Source organism: Physeter macrocephalus, chromosome 16, assembly GCF_002837175.3.
Source record: "Physeter macrocephalus isolate SW-GA chromosome 16, ASM283717v5, whole genome shotgun sequence".
Lineage (NCBI taxonomy): Eukaryota > Metazoa > Chordata > Mammalia > Artiodactyla > Physeteridae > Physeter > Physeter macrocephalus.
Window position 1 is genome coordinate 85,361,459 of NC_041229.1, and position 18,802 is coordinate 85,380,260.

The 18,802-nt window shown below is 32.9% G+C and overlaps 1 protein-coding gene across 2 annotated transcripts in view; it reads right to left on the reverse strand.

Moving 5' to 3' along the window:
• CSTF3 (cleavage stimulation factor subunit 3) overlaps nt 1-18,802 on the reverse strand; it is a 69,934-nt gene that overhangs the window by 37,718 nt on the left and 13,414 nt on the right. The window contains exons 2-3 of one of the 2 annotated variants that reach the window (XM_007111140.4): nt 18,392-18,493; nt 18,174-18,269 (exon numbers count right to left, since the gene is read on the reverse strand). In XM_007111140.4, the coding sequence (XP_007111202.1) occupies nt 18,174-18,269; nt 18,392-18,493 (198 nt within the window). Of the gene's footprint in view, nt 1-12,721; nt 12,774-18,173; nt 18,270-18,391; nt 18,494-18,802 lie in introns of those variants that run through there. The other variant, XM_007111142.4, reaches the window with a different exon arrangement.

An 18,802-nucleotide genomic window follows, 5' to 3' on the forward strand; every position in this document is an offset into this window, starting at 1 on the left:
ACACAGATGTAGAGAACAAACGTATGGACACCAAGGGGGGAAAGTGGCAGGGGGGTGGGGGTGGGGGTGTGATGAATTGGGCGATTGGGATTGACATGTATACACTGATGTGTATAAAACTGATGACTAATAAGGACCTCCTGTATAAAAAAAATAAAATTAAATTTAAAAATTAAAAAAAACAAAAAAACTGTTGCATGCCACAATCTTTATAAACTTCTGGCACTAAACCAAATAAGATTTACCAATTTATAAATTAAAATAAAAATAAAATTCATAATCATTTTCCTCAAAAAAATGAAGGTAAAAATATAACATGAATTACAATTCTAACAAAAGTCCTTTCATCTATGAGAACTTTCATTAGAAGAGAATGACTTTGGAGGGAAAATCTTATTAAGAAAAATAGAGTAATCCGGTGGATACTACCAAAACAAGAATATTCTTTATATATATATATATAATTTCTTTTAGTTTGAGGAAGTTATATACTATAATGGGAAATGTCAAAAAATACATATGTGGCCTCTTGCCTTCTGAGATGGCCCACTCTGTCTGTGGAGTGTGTTTCTCTAAATAAACCTACTTGTTACCTAACAAAAAATGTACACATTTGACAATGTTATTTTATTAACCTCACCTATAATATCTTTCTTCACCCCCATAAAGATTTTTCTCCTGCATATAGAACTTTTGACAGGTTTGTTTAAGTAAACTGAAGAGGCAATTCCATTGTCTTCTGGCTTCTACTGCTCTTGGGAAATTGTCAACCTAACTGCCATTCATTTGAAGGCCATTTGTCCTTTTGTTTCCAGCTGCTTCTGAGATGGGTTTGGTTTTCATTGTTTTTCTATAGTTTCATTGTGTCTACATGGGAATTTTTCTTTTTTTAATCGTTTGGCCTTCATTAAGCATCCTGAATCTGCTGAATTCTTTTAATCACCCTAAAAAAATTCTTAGTATTTCTCTCTTCAAATTGTGCTTGTGCCCAATCTCTCTCCTCTACTTCTGGAACTTCAGTTAGACACATTTTCACTCTATCCTTTGTGGCCTTAATCCTTTCATATTTCCTATGTCATTGTTTCTTTAAACTCCAATCTGGATTTCTTCAATTCTCCAATTCTCTCTTCACCTGTGTCTAATCTGTTATTAACCTAATTCCATCTTAATTCTAGTCTTTGAAGTCTTGGCAGATCTGTTTCTGCTGTATCTGTTTTTTTTACATGATTATAGTTTTTAACAAGCAAACTCCTTTTCCTCGGAAAAATATTCGTGGATATTCTTCTGTGGCTTAGGATGAAGGTGCGTTCCTCCAAAAAAAGCCTGAGAAAGATTATCAGGCACCTAGAAGCATAATTCAGGTTGAGGCCACCTTACATGCATGGTTCAAAACTTTTTTGAACCACCCAAGTGATATTTATTTGGACCACAAATCCATGCAAGTGCCAACTTGTTGAAACATCCCAGGACTTCCCCATTCTGCTCTGTTCAGGACCACACCAACTTTCCTCAGTCTTCTAGGGCTAATAAGGCAGTACAGATTTATTTCTGATTCACTGTCATCCTGAGTATTACCTACACACAGCTTTAGAGGAAGAGGGTGTCCTGTTGGGCAAGCCTCGAGCTTTGACTTTTGCTACCTGAACTCCTATAAGCATTTGAAATTTAAGCTCAAGTTCTCCCAGTTTGACAAAGGCTCTCAGGGTAAAAACAGTTTAGGAACTCAGCTTATCTCCCAGCATTCCTATTTTTGTTGTGTGTGTGTTTTCCAGCTAGGTTTTGGCTTGGTAATTCTTTACTATGCTGTCAGTTCTTCAAGACGTTTTAAAATTCTGCCCGGCAGCCTTTGTTTTCAGTGAGACCATTTATCTGAGTAACCAAGCTCACCATATCACCCAAATCTTCTTCAATATATTTTATTAACATTTGGCTTCAAAAAAATTACGAAAAAATTCTTATGCAAACTATCTTGAAAAGCAACTAAAAACTTAAAAATCCAATGTTCTTTGAAACACTAAATTTCAAAGGTTAAGAAACCAAATATATTTTCTCTAATGTATTGGAGAATTCCCAAGTAAGTGTAATTCAGTTCTCTGAAATACTTTATAAATCAGCAATTTGAGTTTACCCTTAATGTTTGCCATGCCAAAGTAAGTGAAGTTTGGGTGAAAGTTACAAAAACAAAAAGTAAAATGATAAATAACATTTAACACAGAAGTACTGTTTTTAAGGACAAAAGCTGGAGTAATTCATCTTTTATACTTGTTTTTTAAAAAATAAATCTATATAAAGTTTATAGATTAAGTTAAAACAGGAACTTTCTATATTTTTTAATATCTAGATGTCTTAAAGAATTTCCACTCATCAACTGGATGTTGGCATTGTGCACATATACATTAGTCCAAGTGAAAATGGGTAAGAATTAAAATGTTTATGCTTTACTAATTTGACAACCTGTGAAATTTGATAAATCAAGTTGTGAAAACTCCTGTTTTTATCACATACATACACATACAAATGTCTCAGAAGTTTTACTTCAATATATACACCTAAACCTTTCTTGTAACCCGTCAGGCATTCATTTTCTATATCAGGTTTTAAAGTTTTATCTGAAAGCATTTCAGAATTACAAACAAGCAATTTTTTTAAGGTACTTCAAAATGCTAGGTAAATTAGTAATGCCCTTTTGTAATTCTTTAAAATTGGATAATTCTTTAAAAAGCTTTCTTTTAGGTCATAAATCAAGATAGAATAATTCTAAATGTCAATGATGCTTATTCTAAAATACTTAAATGGCTGATGGTATTAGACAATTCAAAAGGATAGTTTCTTTGTATTTTTAGAAAAACTGTAGAGACATTTTTAAAACCTATGTTAACAGTAAAGATATTGGCCACGTATAATTTGATGAAAAATAATACATTGTTATAAATTGATGTTACACTCTAATTCTTAGAAATTAAAATTCAAGTTGCAAAATAATATGATAAATTCAGTTTTATTTCCCATTGTGCATTTTTCACCCAACAAATATTTAGAGTGCCGCTATGTGCCAAGCATTGTTCTAGATTCCTGAAACATATCAATGTATAAAATACAAACTATAATAAGTAAACTGTTCAGTATACTAGAAGATAAGCACTATACGTGAAAAAAATAGAGGAAAGGATGAGTTTTGAGGTGTTGGGAATGGGGGTGGCAATTTAGAATATGGGCAAGAGCAGATCTCACTGATAAGATAACACTTTTACAAAAATTTGAAGAAAGCAAGGGATTTTGCCAAGCAGCTATCTGGATAAGTATCTTTAGAGCAGATAAAATAGCTAATGTAAAGAAAAGCCTTGAGGTGGGAATGTGTCTAGAATATTTAAGGAGGCCTGAGTGACTGAAGAAGAGACTTTACTATGTGAATTATCTATCATGCAGCTATCAAGCACAAAATTTTATACTTAAGTGGGTATCCTAGTATTCACTCTGTACACTTATTTTCTAATAATTATTCAACCTATCTGAATTTATGACTAAGAAATAACTGATTCTTAAACATATAAAATGTTACTTTACAGATATAAAGTCATTAAAAATGTATCATTAGACAAAACCTATATTCGGGCTTCCCTGGTGGCGCAGTGGTTGAGAGTCCGCCTGCCGATGCAGGGGACACGGGTTCGTGCCCCGATCCGGGAAGATCCCACATGCCGCAGAGCGGCTGGGCCCGTGAGCCATGGCCGCTGAGCCTGCGCGTCCGGAGCCTGTGCTCCGCAATGGGAGAGGCCACAACGGTGAGAGGCCCACGTACCACAAAAAAATAAAACAAAACAAAACCTATATTCAATTTCTACTGGAAATAGGACCCTGATTATTGTTTTTGAAGATTCCAATCAAGAGGCAGAACTTGCTAATTCAGAGATCAAAGTTCCATTATAATTTCTCAACTACTTACTGCTATAAAAACATTGTTTCATATAATACCAAGTCTTTCTAAAATATACATCATTATTATACCAATACAATTCTTATTAATACTTCCCTCCTCATATTAATTTAACATACTGCCATAGATAGGCAATCTACCCTCCCTAATAGGTTTTTTGGACTTCACGAAAATTTGAAAATTTAGAGAATGAAATTTACAAACTTTTTCGTCAAAAAGAGAAGTTTGAAACCCAGTTCTTGAGCTGTCACTAAATTTTAGTCAGTCTTTAAGTATTCCCAAAATACTCACAAGACATCAGAACACGAGTTTCAGGTTTTATTCAAAACCAAGTTTCAATCCTCAATACTATAATCAATAAAAGTGTAAGTGGTATTTTAAAAGTTTTGTCCCTTTGGTGTAACTGTCCCTTTTAGTACACACTTGCATATTAACTTATGTATTTAACCAAATAAAAGGATAGTGTCCTATACATTTCTTCATTAATAAAATTCATGTAACAGATGAGCAATCTTTTGTGTGTGTGTGCAGAAGTCAATCTGGAAACTATGTTATTGGATAAACTAGACATACTGACAATGTGGTATCCTGGGACTGGCATTTAGTAAAAACAGATTTTATTCATGGCAAAAATTTTTCTAGGAACCAACTTTTTCAAAGTAACTACTCAAGTCTAACCTACCAATAAAACATAACTAATTTTCTCCCTTTGAAAAGGCTTTGTTCCTCCTCCAAAATGAATACTCTGGTCAATTAATGTCATTTCCTCAAACTATATGAAGGCTATTATAGAGAATAAAAGGTTTCATAGCTTCTTAACTCTATTACTTTCTTAAGACTCAAATACAAAGTAAAAATTAGTGAAACCAAGAGAATTTCTAACCAACATGCAATTTTCTTTGAAAATTGTAAAGGAAACCTCCCCTCGCTTAACTTCTAAATTTCTATAGGCATTTGAGTTTTTAAAGAGGCCCACAATTATAAATATCACAACTTACGGTTTTCCTAGAGCAAAATTACATTCACATAATTCTAGCCATTATGAAATTTCACATGTTCATACTTTTTCTCCAGCTCTATTTTCCTAACAGCTTAGCTGCAATTCTAGATTAACTATTGAGCTAGTGTTTTTGTAATTAAGAAAATTTTCATGAAATAGTCACAAGTCATCTGTTTACAATACTGCGAAGGGCTAGAAGCAAAACTTAGCTTAAAAACTATCAAGCTTTTTCAACTTCTCAAACAGAGCATGTTTTCTCCCTTTCATTGACACCTCGGCACTAGTGCTTCTCTTTGCCAGGGATTCTGTGTGTAATGTCATACTTCCATTTAGAAAGTCTTATTCCTCATAAAAAGGAATTTGTTATTTGTAATGAGGTGGATGGACCCAGAGTTTGTCATACAGAGTGAAGTCAGAAAGAGAAAAAACAAATACTGTATGCTAATGCAAATATATGGAATCTAAAAAAATGGTACTAAAGAACTTAGTGGCAGGGCAGGAATAAAGATGCAGACATAGAGAATGCACTTGAGGACATGGGGAGGGGTAAGGGTAAGCTGGGACTAAGTGAGAGAGTGGCATGGACTTATATATACTACCAAATGTAAAATAGCTAGCTAGTGGGAAGCAGCCGCATAGCACAGGAAGATCAGCTTGGTGCTTTGTGACCACCTAGAGGGGTGGGATAAGGAGTGTGGGAGGGAGACACAAGAGGGAGGAGCTATGGGGATATATGTATATGTATAGCTGATTCACTTTGTTGTACAGCAGAAACTAACACACCATTGTAAAGCAATTATGCTCCAGTAAAGATATGTTAAAAAAAAAAAGTCTTGTTCTTCTAGAGGATTTCCCTGACCCACCCTAACATACAATCCCCATGTTTCCTCAATCAGAGCACCTACCACCTAGTATTATAATTGTCTCCTACACCAAACTGTAAATTTGTTCACTAATGTGTCCACAGCATCTAAGTGTCTAGCATGCATTTACTCAGTAGATACTTTAAAGTTAATTCCATCTTCCCGATATATAAAATGAAAGCAAGAATCTGAAAGAAGGCATTTTCGTGTATGTTTTTACCCGAAGGCACATAAAAATTTATGAAAATATATAGATGGTGTGGGGCCTGAAAATATACCAGATGACTTTTTTCAGAATCCATAAATTCAACAGTCAATTGTGATACAGAAAAACAGTGTAACACTTCAGGCAATTTTATTTGAATATAATCCAGGCAAATATATCAATAGCCATCTGTACGTCTTCATTCTACCTACTGTTTTGGATACTTTTAAGGACTCCACACGTGAAATTACTTGCCAAAAGGACTTGCTAACAGAATTCTGCGTATTTTAATCTGCACAGAATCTCCTAAAAGTTAAAGTACAGCTTATACTTTTCTTCCTATCCAAAAAGTATCATCCTATCCAAAAAGAATAAGCATTACAGAATACATGAAATTTCTAGTTCTTCAATCGTGGGAAACTTAGAACTGCTAAATTCTCTTATAAGGTAAGTAATTTAAATTTTGATATAACATTATAATGGTTTATTTAGAATCAGTTGAACTGGATCAGGAAGATGCATGAAGATATTTCAGTTTGCAGTGACATAGTCTGGGGAGGTACTCAAAAAGTATGTCTTGAATTTCTAAGTCTGATCAACCACAAGGTTCAAATAACTGGAAATGCTGATCTTCAATAAATGTGATTTTCCCATTAACTATAGGAATTAACACCCTCTTTCACTTTTTCTTAAAAAGGAAGCTAGATATTGTGCTCCCTGCCTTTAATCTTTCATTTTTATTTTTTCATGAAGTTTTCCTTCATAACTTCAAACATTTTAAAGATCTCCCCTCCAAAAAAAAAAAAAAAAAATCACAATAAAGTACAGACTGTCCTATCAGAAAACTTATTTTGCAAGACTTCTATGGAAAGAAAAGTATAGAGATAGCCATTCATTAAGCAGATTGAAAGGTAACATACTTTACCTAAATTCTAAATTTTGGCCTTGATTTGAGAAAATTCCATCCTAATAAAATTCCTAATTGCTAAATCAGAAACAAAAGGTAAAATTTCTTGTTCTCACATTGATGCTAAATGTAAATAAATATTTAGAGCTATAAAAAATACATTTTTACAAATTTCTTAAAGGGTCAGAATTGCTAAGATTTGCTGCTTTTGTGTTTGGAATTCCTTCCTACTTTGAAATTTGAACCAAGTACACAGTGCAGAAAAGTTTAAAAACCATGAAGGGTAAAAACAGAATTTTGCAAAGTAGAATTTTAGAACTAAGATTTTATACAAACCCTAAGATGCAGTTATGGGTTAGTTATTGTACTATGCCATCTTCCAAAATATTCGTAGCAATTTTATGTGGTTTTGAGTAGTTACATATTTTTTCAAATGTACCCCCAAATCCTAATAGCTAAATAAGAATGCAAGAAACACTTGCGCAAAGAAAAAAGGAGTCAGTTATGAACCTATTTAGCTATTTCTACAACTGTGTTTTAGGTCCTTTAGGTTGTTAGTACAGTGGTTAGTGAGTAGGAGCCCAGATCTAGGAATTAGATTATCTGAGTATAAAGCCCCCAGCTTTCCTATTTACTTCCCAGTAGCTTAAACTTTAGTATTGTTATCTTAGGAAAGCTATTTGAGAACTCTAGATCTCAGAAAAGCTGAACATTTTTTAAAAATGGGATAATACTTACCTACTTCAAAAGGTAAACAGTGATTAGTCAGATATCCCATGTAAAGTACTAAACACAGTGCCCAGAATATATTAAAGGCCTAATTATTTTTAGCTATTACTCTTTAGGCAAGTAATCAGAATAAAGAAAAAAAATCACTATCAATAACAACTGAAAATCAACAATGGATTTTTTTAAATGCACTCTTTATTTCTAAAAATCTATTCTAGAAAATATTTCACCTCCAAAAATATCATCCTCACACTCTTCTTTTCCTCAAATAACGTGTACATAGAATATTTTTTTCCCATGAAATTTACTAGTTTTGTAGATCTATACTTAAAATGTGATATAATTGAAAAACACCTGCTTATTTCTAAGAACAAGTACAATCCTATGCATATTTTGGGTAAGATCCTCAAAACTTTTAACTCACTGCAAATATATTTAAATTTAGAATAAGTTGCCTCTTAGTAATAAAAATATAAAAAATTCCCACCCCACTCTCTAATATCAGGATAGTTATAAAGACAGCTCTTGTCTATAATCGCTACTGGGATGTTTCCATTTATGTCATAATTTAAAAATTATTGGAAACAACACTTTAATTCACATTAGTTTTCCTACTAGGAAGGGGAAGGAACAAGAGTGAGAAATAATATGAAATCTCCGTGTTAAATTTAAGTAAAAGGCCCAGCAGAAGGACCATTATAAGAAGATAAAATACAAGTGATTTCATTCATCATAGAAATAGGGCATTTTAGAAAGAATATGAGACTGTTGGAAAAATATAAACATGAGCTGGGTATGAAATTATATTAGAACACTGTTCCTTTTCAGTGGGATAATGGTATTGTGGTTATGTAGGACAATATTCTTTGTATAGAGAAAGATAAACACGTATGGCAAAACATAACATTGAATCAAGGAAGGTGTATAGGTATTTACTGTAATACTTAAATTATTCTTTTGACTTTTGTTTCAGAATTTTCATAATAAAAAATTGGGAAGGCAAAAAAGAGAGAAAAATGAATGGCTTCCCTAAGGTCACACTGATTCAACGGAAGAGCTAAAAGCAGTAAATCCTAGGTCACCAGATTCCAAATTCTGCGTCATTGCTATTCCTCCACACTATCCTTTGTAGATTAAAATTTACAAATTCCTTGCATTTCTTTAAATAAATTAACAATTATTTAAACATTCTTTCCACACTAGCAAAAACTATCAGGCCACTGTCTTAGTAATAATGGGGAGAATTCTGACCGTGCCATTGAGACACATGGCAAATAACTACCCCAACTAACTATAAAATATTAAATCACAGACATATATAAATAAGTTCTTTCAACTTGGAATGTCTGTTCTTTAAGTGTAAATCTCATCAACTATTCTGTGAACTCTGGGAAATTTAAATGCACAACTGAACAGCTCACTTTGGGGAAAATACCACTTCCATACTTTAAGCACCCTTTAATTGCTAATAGAGAAATTATTTCCTTTAAAGTGTTAACCTTCTAATTTGTACCTCAAACAACCGAGAATTTAAATAAGTACTTGAAAAATATAGCATTTTCAAACACAAATATTTACCCAGATGATCTTTTCGACTCACTTTTTAACCTGTTTTAAAAATCAAAGATCTCATGACTTTTAAAACACGTATTCTTACTTGAAATAATTTGCCTTTGGTCAACTAAGTAAATCAATATATTTACTTCCTATAGACTACAATGATTGTTATGAAAATATACAACCAGTTAAGTTTCTGTATGAGTTGGGGAGCAAATTTTTTAATCTTCCCCTTATGATTTCTGAGAGAATTTAAAAGCATTACTCACAGAATATATAATTTTATATTTGGAAAACTTGCTACAATCATAAAATGCAAAAATCCTGTAAATCATCCTCTTTTCTATTAGTAAGCTGTTCCAAAGAAAAAAAAATGAGGGCAAGGAGAAGCCAGTACTTTACAAGTTTTCAAATACAAATACAAATAAGCTTGAACTTTAAGTATGTATTTATATTCAACAATAAATACACTGAAAAACCCTAGATAATGTCAGAAAAATATCACTGATTCAGGCAAAAATCGTAATAGATTCAAAATTGAGTGGGCAGTTGTTGAGAAACAGGATTTTTAGTCTCAAAATATCTCCCCACTATTTTATTAGTTACAAAAGTAAAAACAGTAACTACACAGTGGAGAAAATGGTCAACACCGACATCATCAGTAAGTGGTAAATGAACATCACGTGTCTCTGAAGAGGACACACAACCATTTGTAGCTTTTCAGCTATACTGTATATAACCTGAATCTAATGAGAAAATATCAAATTTAAGACTGAGGAACTGTTCAACATCCAAGTAGACTGGAGAGGAATGACAACTATATACAATGCTCTAGGATTAGATTCTGATTTAAAAGAAAACTGCTCTAAAGGGCATTATTAGATAATTAAAAAAGAAAACGGACTGCAGATTAAAATTCTATTAATGTAAAATTTCCTGGGTTTTATAAGTTTGTTTACGTATGAGAATATCTTTGTTATTAGCAAATACACTGAGGTCATGATGTATGCAACCCAATCCCCTATGGTTCACGAAAAACAGAACTGATAAAGTTTATGTCAGATGTTAAAAACTGGTCATTCAGGTTAAGTGATGGACATATAATTTGAATCTTTAATCTAAAAGAATGATAATCTAAATAATGAATATGTTTTAAGCATTTTCTCACCTACTAACATTCTAATAGAACCACAAAACCTTAAAAAAATCACTTATTACACAATAGTTAAAACTGGTAATCAAAGGAAATGGTAGATGAAAGAATTAAAATAAATGTATAGATAATACAGGAAACCAAGTTATTTTGTTGGCAATCTTCCCCAAATACTTTTAAGCTCTTCTATGACAATCTACACTTTCACCAGCTGTTCTGTTAAGGTAATGTCATTTTTGACACTTAAGTTTTATGAAATTTGGATATTACTTGAGTACTTTTATAAGTATCATTGGTGGCAAAATTCTGAGTTATAGCTGGAAAGAGCCAACTCTCTTGAGAATAGACATTAACTAGAAATACTAAAAATACCATTAAAAAATCACATTTCATTTAAAAACTATCGAAAGCCACTAAGGAAAATTTTTTTTTAAATAAAGGGACATGAGTTAAACGCACTCATATGTGTAATGAAAAATTTAGAAATGAATCGAAACTGAACTACAGGAATAGCTAGAAATAATGAATGGTTCTCTGTGACAACAATCCATTTTCACCCCCAAAAGAATGAGAAAGTCTTTTATATTACAAAGACTCAAGTACTAATTAAATGAATGGATGTTAGCTAATAATCTGAAAATATGAAGATGTGGTATTCATATGTTTAAAAATTCTCAGGAATAAGGGTAAGAGTCAGCTATCACAGGGCTTCCCTGGTGGCGCAGTGGTTGAGAGTCCGACTGCCGATGCAGGGGACACGGGTTCGTGCCCCGGTCCGGGAAGACCCCACATGCCGCGGAGCGTCTGGGCCCGTGAGTCATGGCCGCTGAGCCTGCGTGTCTGGAGCCTGTGCTCCGCAACAGGAGAGGCCACAACAGTGAGGCCCGCGTACCGCAAAAAAAAAAAAAAAAAGCTGCAGTAATCTTTTTTGGGGGGGGCCATGCTGCATGGCATGTGGGATCCTAGTTCCCAGACCAGGGATCGAACCTCCAGGGATCAAACCCGTGCCCCCTGCAGTGGAAGCGGGGAGCTTTAACCACTGGATCCCGCCAGGGAAGTCCCTGCAATAACCGTTTTAAGCCACAGCTTAAGTGGCCCTCTCTTAACACATGAGACTTCCTTACAAGTTGATTCTTAGAATTTGGCACTTAGGTGATTATATTGTGTTTAAAATAAAAAGTTTATGGAGTTAGAAAATCAGGCTTCAAACCCAGGAATAAAATTAAGTTCAAAAAAATAAAACTGACCAAGTTCAATAACGCAACCCTAAACCTGACTGCAGATTTAACAGTCACCACACTGTCAAAAATACTACCAAGCCAATAGTAGATACCTCTAAAGATTACTTCTTGATTGACTATATACTGATTGATAAACCACAACATGGTATAGTCAAAAGAACAATCACTTTATACTCCAGACAAGTATAGGGAGTATTCTGCCAGGTATGAAATATACTCATGGCAATAAGATTCAATTGTTGCCCTCTAAAGAAAGCCTCAATTACCAAACTGGCTACCAGAAACACCTAAAAATAACAGATCCCACATGTCCATTCTTTGGAGACTGAGTAAGCAATGCAGGAATAATAATTACAAAGCCTGAATGTTTTAAAAGCTTCCCAGGTGATCCTAAAGTTATGTTATTTGCAAACTTTGGCTCTAAGGGTTAACAATCTCTTGACTTATTTTACACATGTATAAAACAGGGGGCTAAGCTAATTCATCTTTCAGGTCTAAATTTGATTTAAACCTAATATCCATTTTGGCTTTAAATATGTAATACATAAATAGCCATAGTCTGCTGAATTAAAAAAATTTCAAGAAAACCATCATCATGAAATAGTCAGCACTTTTTTTTTCTTCAAATTAAATATGAAAAAGTTACAGAAATTGTCATCATATAAGACCATTTCCCTTGTTATTATGTGAGGTGATGGATGTTAACTAAACACTGTGGTAATCATTTCGCAATACATACATATATCAAATCATTATGCTGTACATTATGCTGCATGTCAGTTGTATCTCAATAAACTGAAAGAGAAAAAGACTGTTTCCCATATACAGAAATCTTTAGACAAAGACTTATAATAATGTTATCTGTATATGCTAGAGCTAAAACTTTGTATTTAAAAAAAAAAGGTTGTTAACTGAACATGTTCTGTAACATGAATAAAAAAGTATTAGGAAGATTAAGAATAGCTTTGGGACTTTATCTTTGGACCTTTTTACATTTCAAAGTAATTATTCCAAAACAACATTTCAATACTGTCCTTGACATCAGAGTCAGTTTTCAGAAATGTCACTTAACACTTCCAAACAGAAAATTTTTCTTCGGAGGTTTCCTAGCATACAAAATGGTAAAACTTACCCCAGGTTGCTTTCCTGAGCTTTAGAAAAGCCGTTTAGTTTCTCAACAGGTTGTATTCAAAGCAAATATTCACCATTTTGTTGAATTTGCTGCAGATTCTGAATACGTGGGGGAAAATTTTATACAAAATTTATTATGCCATTATACTAACCGACTACTTGTCTGCTCCAAAGTTGCTAAGAGTAAAAACGTTTAGTAATAAAAGTTAAAGTTTAAAAACGAAGTTATTTACAAGCAAATAAATGCATTCTTGTCCACATTTAGAAGTGCAGCTTTTCATAGACATCACTAGTATTATTTCAGACATCTTCATTTCTTGGAAATGCCTTGCGCCAGACTCATTCATTTAAAAGGAACAGCTGTTTGCAAGTTGAAAGCACACACTAACCCATTAGAAAACGCTTGAGCCTTTATGAGGTCTTTTTGTCTTTTAAGAGAAAGTCAATTAATTGCCACCAGGTTCCCTTATGCTCAAAGTTAGAACCAAAACCGCAGAGCACCCTAAAAAAGGCTTTCATGTTAGGGTTAGTTCTGTTTCCAAATATGGAGGTTTCTAACTCCACAGTATTATAAAAAGCTTAGGGAAGTTTGTGTTTATTCATGGACGCCACATGTTGGAGCCTACCTTTAATGAGTATCTCTTGGGATGGTGAGGGGGTTGTATAGCAGATTAATCCCCCAAGACCTTACTGACTACAACCCCCGGTAATTTAAAACACTAAGTACTCGGTATTGTATATTACTATGTTATTCCATAAATGCCCAAGAAATTTAGGGTAAACTACTACCCACAGGGAAACCTCAAACTGCATGATCCAATAGCCCTTTATGTTTCACAACAAATTTTGCAATGTATATACTTAAAAAAAAAAAATCTGGTTAGAGATGGCTTTTCCAGATTTTCAGAATATACCGTAACTATTATTAGATACACAAAAACAGAATATAAAAAAGCCTGGCTAAAAATTTTAAGAGTCTTTGAAGAGGGGGAAAAAAATGAACCTTTTTTTCCCAATATTCTTATAGGTGACTCAATGATTATAAATTTTTATAAAGAAATATAAAAATGATCAGGTTGATTAGTACAAGATTTTGCCTGAAAATAAAGGGCTACACTTCACATAAAATAACAAATTACCTAGAAGACATAAAGAATAAAAAAACAAGATTTTTTTTTAAGAGAAGTTTTGTTATCTGAATTAACTTTTTGCAAATAGTTTTATTTTGCAAAGCCTGGGATGAAAAGAAAAGGCTCCAAGGGAAAAAATGTATAGATCATGTTAGTGGAAGTGACAAAACCTAAACATCTATGTTACAATAATGGAAGGGAAAATGAATGGGATTAGATATTTCAGTAAGACCTAAAATAGTAGTTTACTACTTAAAACAGTAAATGTAAATATTTCCTTTGTTTTAAAAATAGTAATTATTCATATCACTTTCAGATATTTGATCACTCACTTCAGTGTTTGCAAAATTTGTTTTCCTTTATACCCCTACACTACATTTATACATGCATTTAAGAAACTATAGATTAAAAAGCATATTGCATTTTAGAGAACAATCTGAATAATCACACAGACATGGACCAACATTTATTACAAACAGGAAAAGAGCAGATCTATAAGAAAAGAGTACAGATTTTTTTTAAAAAAAGATTGCAGGCTGAAGTATAGAAAAGAAATCTATATGATAATTAAAATTTTTTTTCTGCATTTAAAAATCACATTGCTCAATATATACAAAACATTATAATACAGTAGTTTAAACTGCTACTTAGAGGAATTAAAACAGTATTGACAGTGAAGTTTATTTCAATTTAGGTCACCCATGTTCCATCCTGAGTTCACTTCGATTTTCCAAGAAGAAAGGTATTTTTAAAAGTCATTTTTCCCAAGTAGAAAGGTTATTTTGAAAAACTGAAATACGTACGTCACAACTCAGTATTTATAAGAAAAGGATTCACATTAAAAAAATTTTTAATAAAAGGCAATCAATTCTCTACATACTTTTATTAAAGAATTACAGCTTTCACAGACAGCAAGATACATTGTTGCTATTACCAGCAGCATTACCTTCTTCATTTCTCCTTCAGCTAACAATAAAAAAATCATCCTTTCATAAGAAAATTTCTTATGAATGTGGCCCAATTCAAAACAACTTACTTCTAACACTGTTATTTGTAGCTTACATGCTGTCACATTGATTACCTAGCTACATGAAGAGCTACAGAAACCAAAAGGGGAAAAGCAACTTAAAAAATATAGCAAAACTATAAATTTTCTCAATTTGCTAATATTTAGTGACCCTTCTGACCACTCTAAAAAGGGGTTCTTTAAAGAGCACTTAGGCTCTAAAGGCGTATTTCACTTAACTCTAGTGTTTAAAAACTCCCATTTCTTAAACTCTAAAATATACTGTACTGCAGATTTAAAACATCTGTATATGAACTAGAGATGTATTAAAATGTTTCCTTTACTAAAACCAAGCAGCAGCAAAACTATTTTCATATCATAACAATTTAGACTCTATACTTATAACTGCATCACTTTAAGAAGAGCCATACAATTGTTTGCTCTTATGATATGGCTAGTAGCATTTTGGAATTCAAGAAGAAAGCAAAGAATTTCAAGCAGTTGAGGCGAAATGTGATCTCCTATATAATATACACAACATTAAAGTAATTTGGCTTAATTCTGAAATTATGTATGTGTTATAAATATATAGATGTTGGTCCTAAAGGAATTTTACCTCCAATAAGCAACAAAAATAAAAGTGGGTAATGAATTAAGGATGACATTTTAAAGTTCAAATTTTACACAAGTAGCTTTTTAGCAAGTAGTATTGCTAAATGCTCAGATATGAGAAAAGGTGATATACTGGCAAATATTAAAAATATCAGACTGGTGTCATTAACTTCTTTACTAAAAATTATTTATAATATGCTCCCATTTGCAATTGATGTTTCAAGTTTAAAAGTAACCCCCCTACTCCCCAAACCCCTAAAAGACACCCCCTTCCTTTGCCACTTTGTTCTTAAGTAGGATTTACAAGAAATTTCACTGGGGAAGCAAATTATCTCATTTTTAAAGATGTATGTATTTTCTATTAGAAAAGAACTAAATGTATTTGGACTCACACACACTGGTTTAACTGAACAGAAACAATTTTCCCACCATGAAGTACTGAGTTACAACAAATGTATTAACAAAACTTTATTTTCTTGAGAGTGCATACAGGATGTTATGTAAACACTGTTAGTATTATCTTTAAAGACATTCTTATTATTACTTCAGATTTTAATGTATTATAAATATGTGTCTTCTCCAGAAATATTAAAGGCCACATTGGGTGATATGGCCAAAGAAAACTTTAGCCCCTCACAGGCTAAACAAAGTACAATTGTGAAAATAAAGAGCAAATTAAGAAAGAGGAAAACATAGCTCAGGATATGCATTTTTAAAATTTGCATTCAATTTAACATCTTAATTCCTAAACCAGAAATATAAAATTTATAAAATATACATATATATTCTTTACCATTTTTTTCTCAAAAGGTGTTTTATACATACATTCATATTTGTGTGTGTATGCGTGTGAAACTACAAACATTACCAACTAAATCAATCAGGCAACTGCTAACAGCTGTGAAATATTACATGCAATGAGCCTGTTATTTAGACAACTTTCAGCCCTCTGGAATAACATCTGGTCTCAGAATTTTTTTTAGAATGCAGTTTGTATTTTTAGCTAGGAAATGGGAGAAACAGACTCACTGTGCTTATACTTACAGAATGGGGTATTTAACAGCCAATTTCAGTTTCACTTACGCTATAATAAAATGCATGAATAATACCTGAATATTTGAGAAACTGAAATAAACTTCTAAAACTCAGAACGTACTACTTCATTATACAAAACTATCATGTACCAATTATGTTAATTTCTGATGAGTCTGCATATAAGCTAATATGTAAAGTCAAACTGGAACGAAGACCAAGTACAGGTGATCCTGGCTTCAGCACACTTCAGACAGGCCTATTCACTCACCTGGTGAATTCCACGCCAGTCTACTCTGATGATTAGATATACTAAAGGAAGGAAATGGTCCCAAAAGATAAGTGATAAAACCTTAAGGATATGGTCTTGGTCCAAAACCACAACCAGACTCCACATAAGGTACAATCTCTCTCACACATACAAACACACATACCACATACACAACCACACAGAAAAAATTTAACACACACACAATGTTCCTGCTATTGTCCAGTAATTCCCCGCCTCCCAAAGTAATACAATATAAACTACAGCACAAATACAGTGAGTACACTGTAGCCTCAATTTAAATCTGCTGTTGGTTGGGTCCATTTCTGAGGGACACATCACAGGTGACACTGTGTTGTGTTGAAGTCAGTACTGCTGATGACTAAAGCCCTTTGATAGGTCCAAAACAGACCCACATGTTATCAAATTTCAGCTACTGTGGAATATGTTATGACGAGGCTGCAGTGTACTTGATTATGTTGAGAATTTATATTACAAAATTAATACTCAAATAAGAATACTTCTTAAGTCATAAAAAGAAATGGATATCATTTTCAGCTTAATGGGGATATCAACTATTCCCATCTTACCCCTTACATCTCATTAATATATCACCTGAAAAATGACTACTTGGTGCCAACTGTTATACATACATTCACACTTTATTATCATCTGGATTGCTAATTCCAGTCTTCAAAAATGAACATTTCCCTTCTAATCATAACCAAGAATGGGGCCTTTACTCTTTAAAATAAACATGCCTGACTTCAAATTTCAAGAGTTAGAAAAAAAAACAAAGTATCATTGGGTAAATTATGATTACATGGGTTTGAGTTCATATTAGCTTATTCCTGTATAATGTAAACTTTATCCTATAGAAAAACGTTTCTTTAAATTATTGAAGTGCTTACATTTATTGACAAACCATGCATTTTCACAAAATTAAAATCGAAAATAATTTTTCACCTACAGGTTTCATTTAACCAGACACTCAAAATACCCTATGAAACTAAGTTAACATTTCTGTATTTTCTTATAATACCATTCATATTAGTTTGTAAATAGGAATAAAAAGAAAAATGAGTTCTAAATAAATGACACAGGAGGCAATAAATTGACACATGACAAGTAAATAAAAGGCTAAAGCACTCCAATACCATTGAAACTGTTTTAATGTTGTTGCAACTCCAAAATGCAACAATCATCAGCTTGTAAAGACCCAAATTTCAAAAATTCATTTTAATTACTCCTTCATACCTATTTTACAAAATAAAGGCAAGAGACATTTTAAATCCTCCTTGTCCTAGTTGTGCTATCTATGTTCCTAATTTGTTTTCTATCACTATAGTGTATGTTGCAATTCCCATCAAAAGCTATATAAGAAAAAATAAAATAAAATATTAACCTCTGCTTCAATGTACAGTTTCCAGAATCTGCCAGAACTGGGGAACTGGGCAACAAGGCGTTCATAAGTCTTCCGTGCTTTGTCTATAGGTTGATTCTAAAATTGAAAACCAATAAACAGCATTTACAATGTTAGGATTATAAATGTATTATTTACTGCAGAACCAAGTAGTGTGATTGGACCCATAGAGAAGGAAATGTAATCCTATATCACTAAACCTGTGCCTCTCGAATGAGAATGCTCCAAGCGTCAAGGTCATAGGGATTCTCTTCTAATTTCTTTTCGGCTTTCTTCACTTTCTCTGGGACATACTCAGCTGCCTAGGGAGAAAGAAAACAATGAACTGAAGTTACTGTTTTAAAAATCTCAGGCCTAATTTAATTCAAGCACAACATATCAGCCCCCAGATGCAGTATCACAGTACAAAGCATAAAAATATCCTCTTATAAAAAAGATCTGTGTTTCCTATAATCTATATATACTATCTTATCATAAATCTCTTGCATAATAACAAAATCAAGTGAACATATACTTTTTTTTTTTTTTTTTTTTTTGCGCGGTACGTGGGCCTCTCACTGTTGTGGCCTCTCCTGTTGCGGAGCACAGGCTCCGGACGCGCAGGCTCAGCG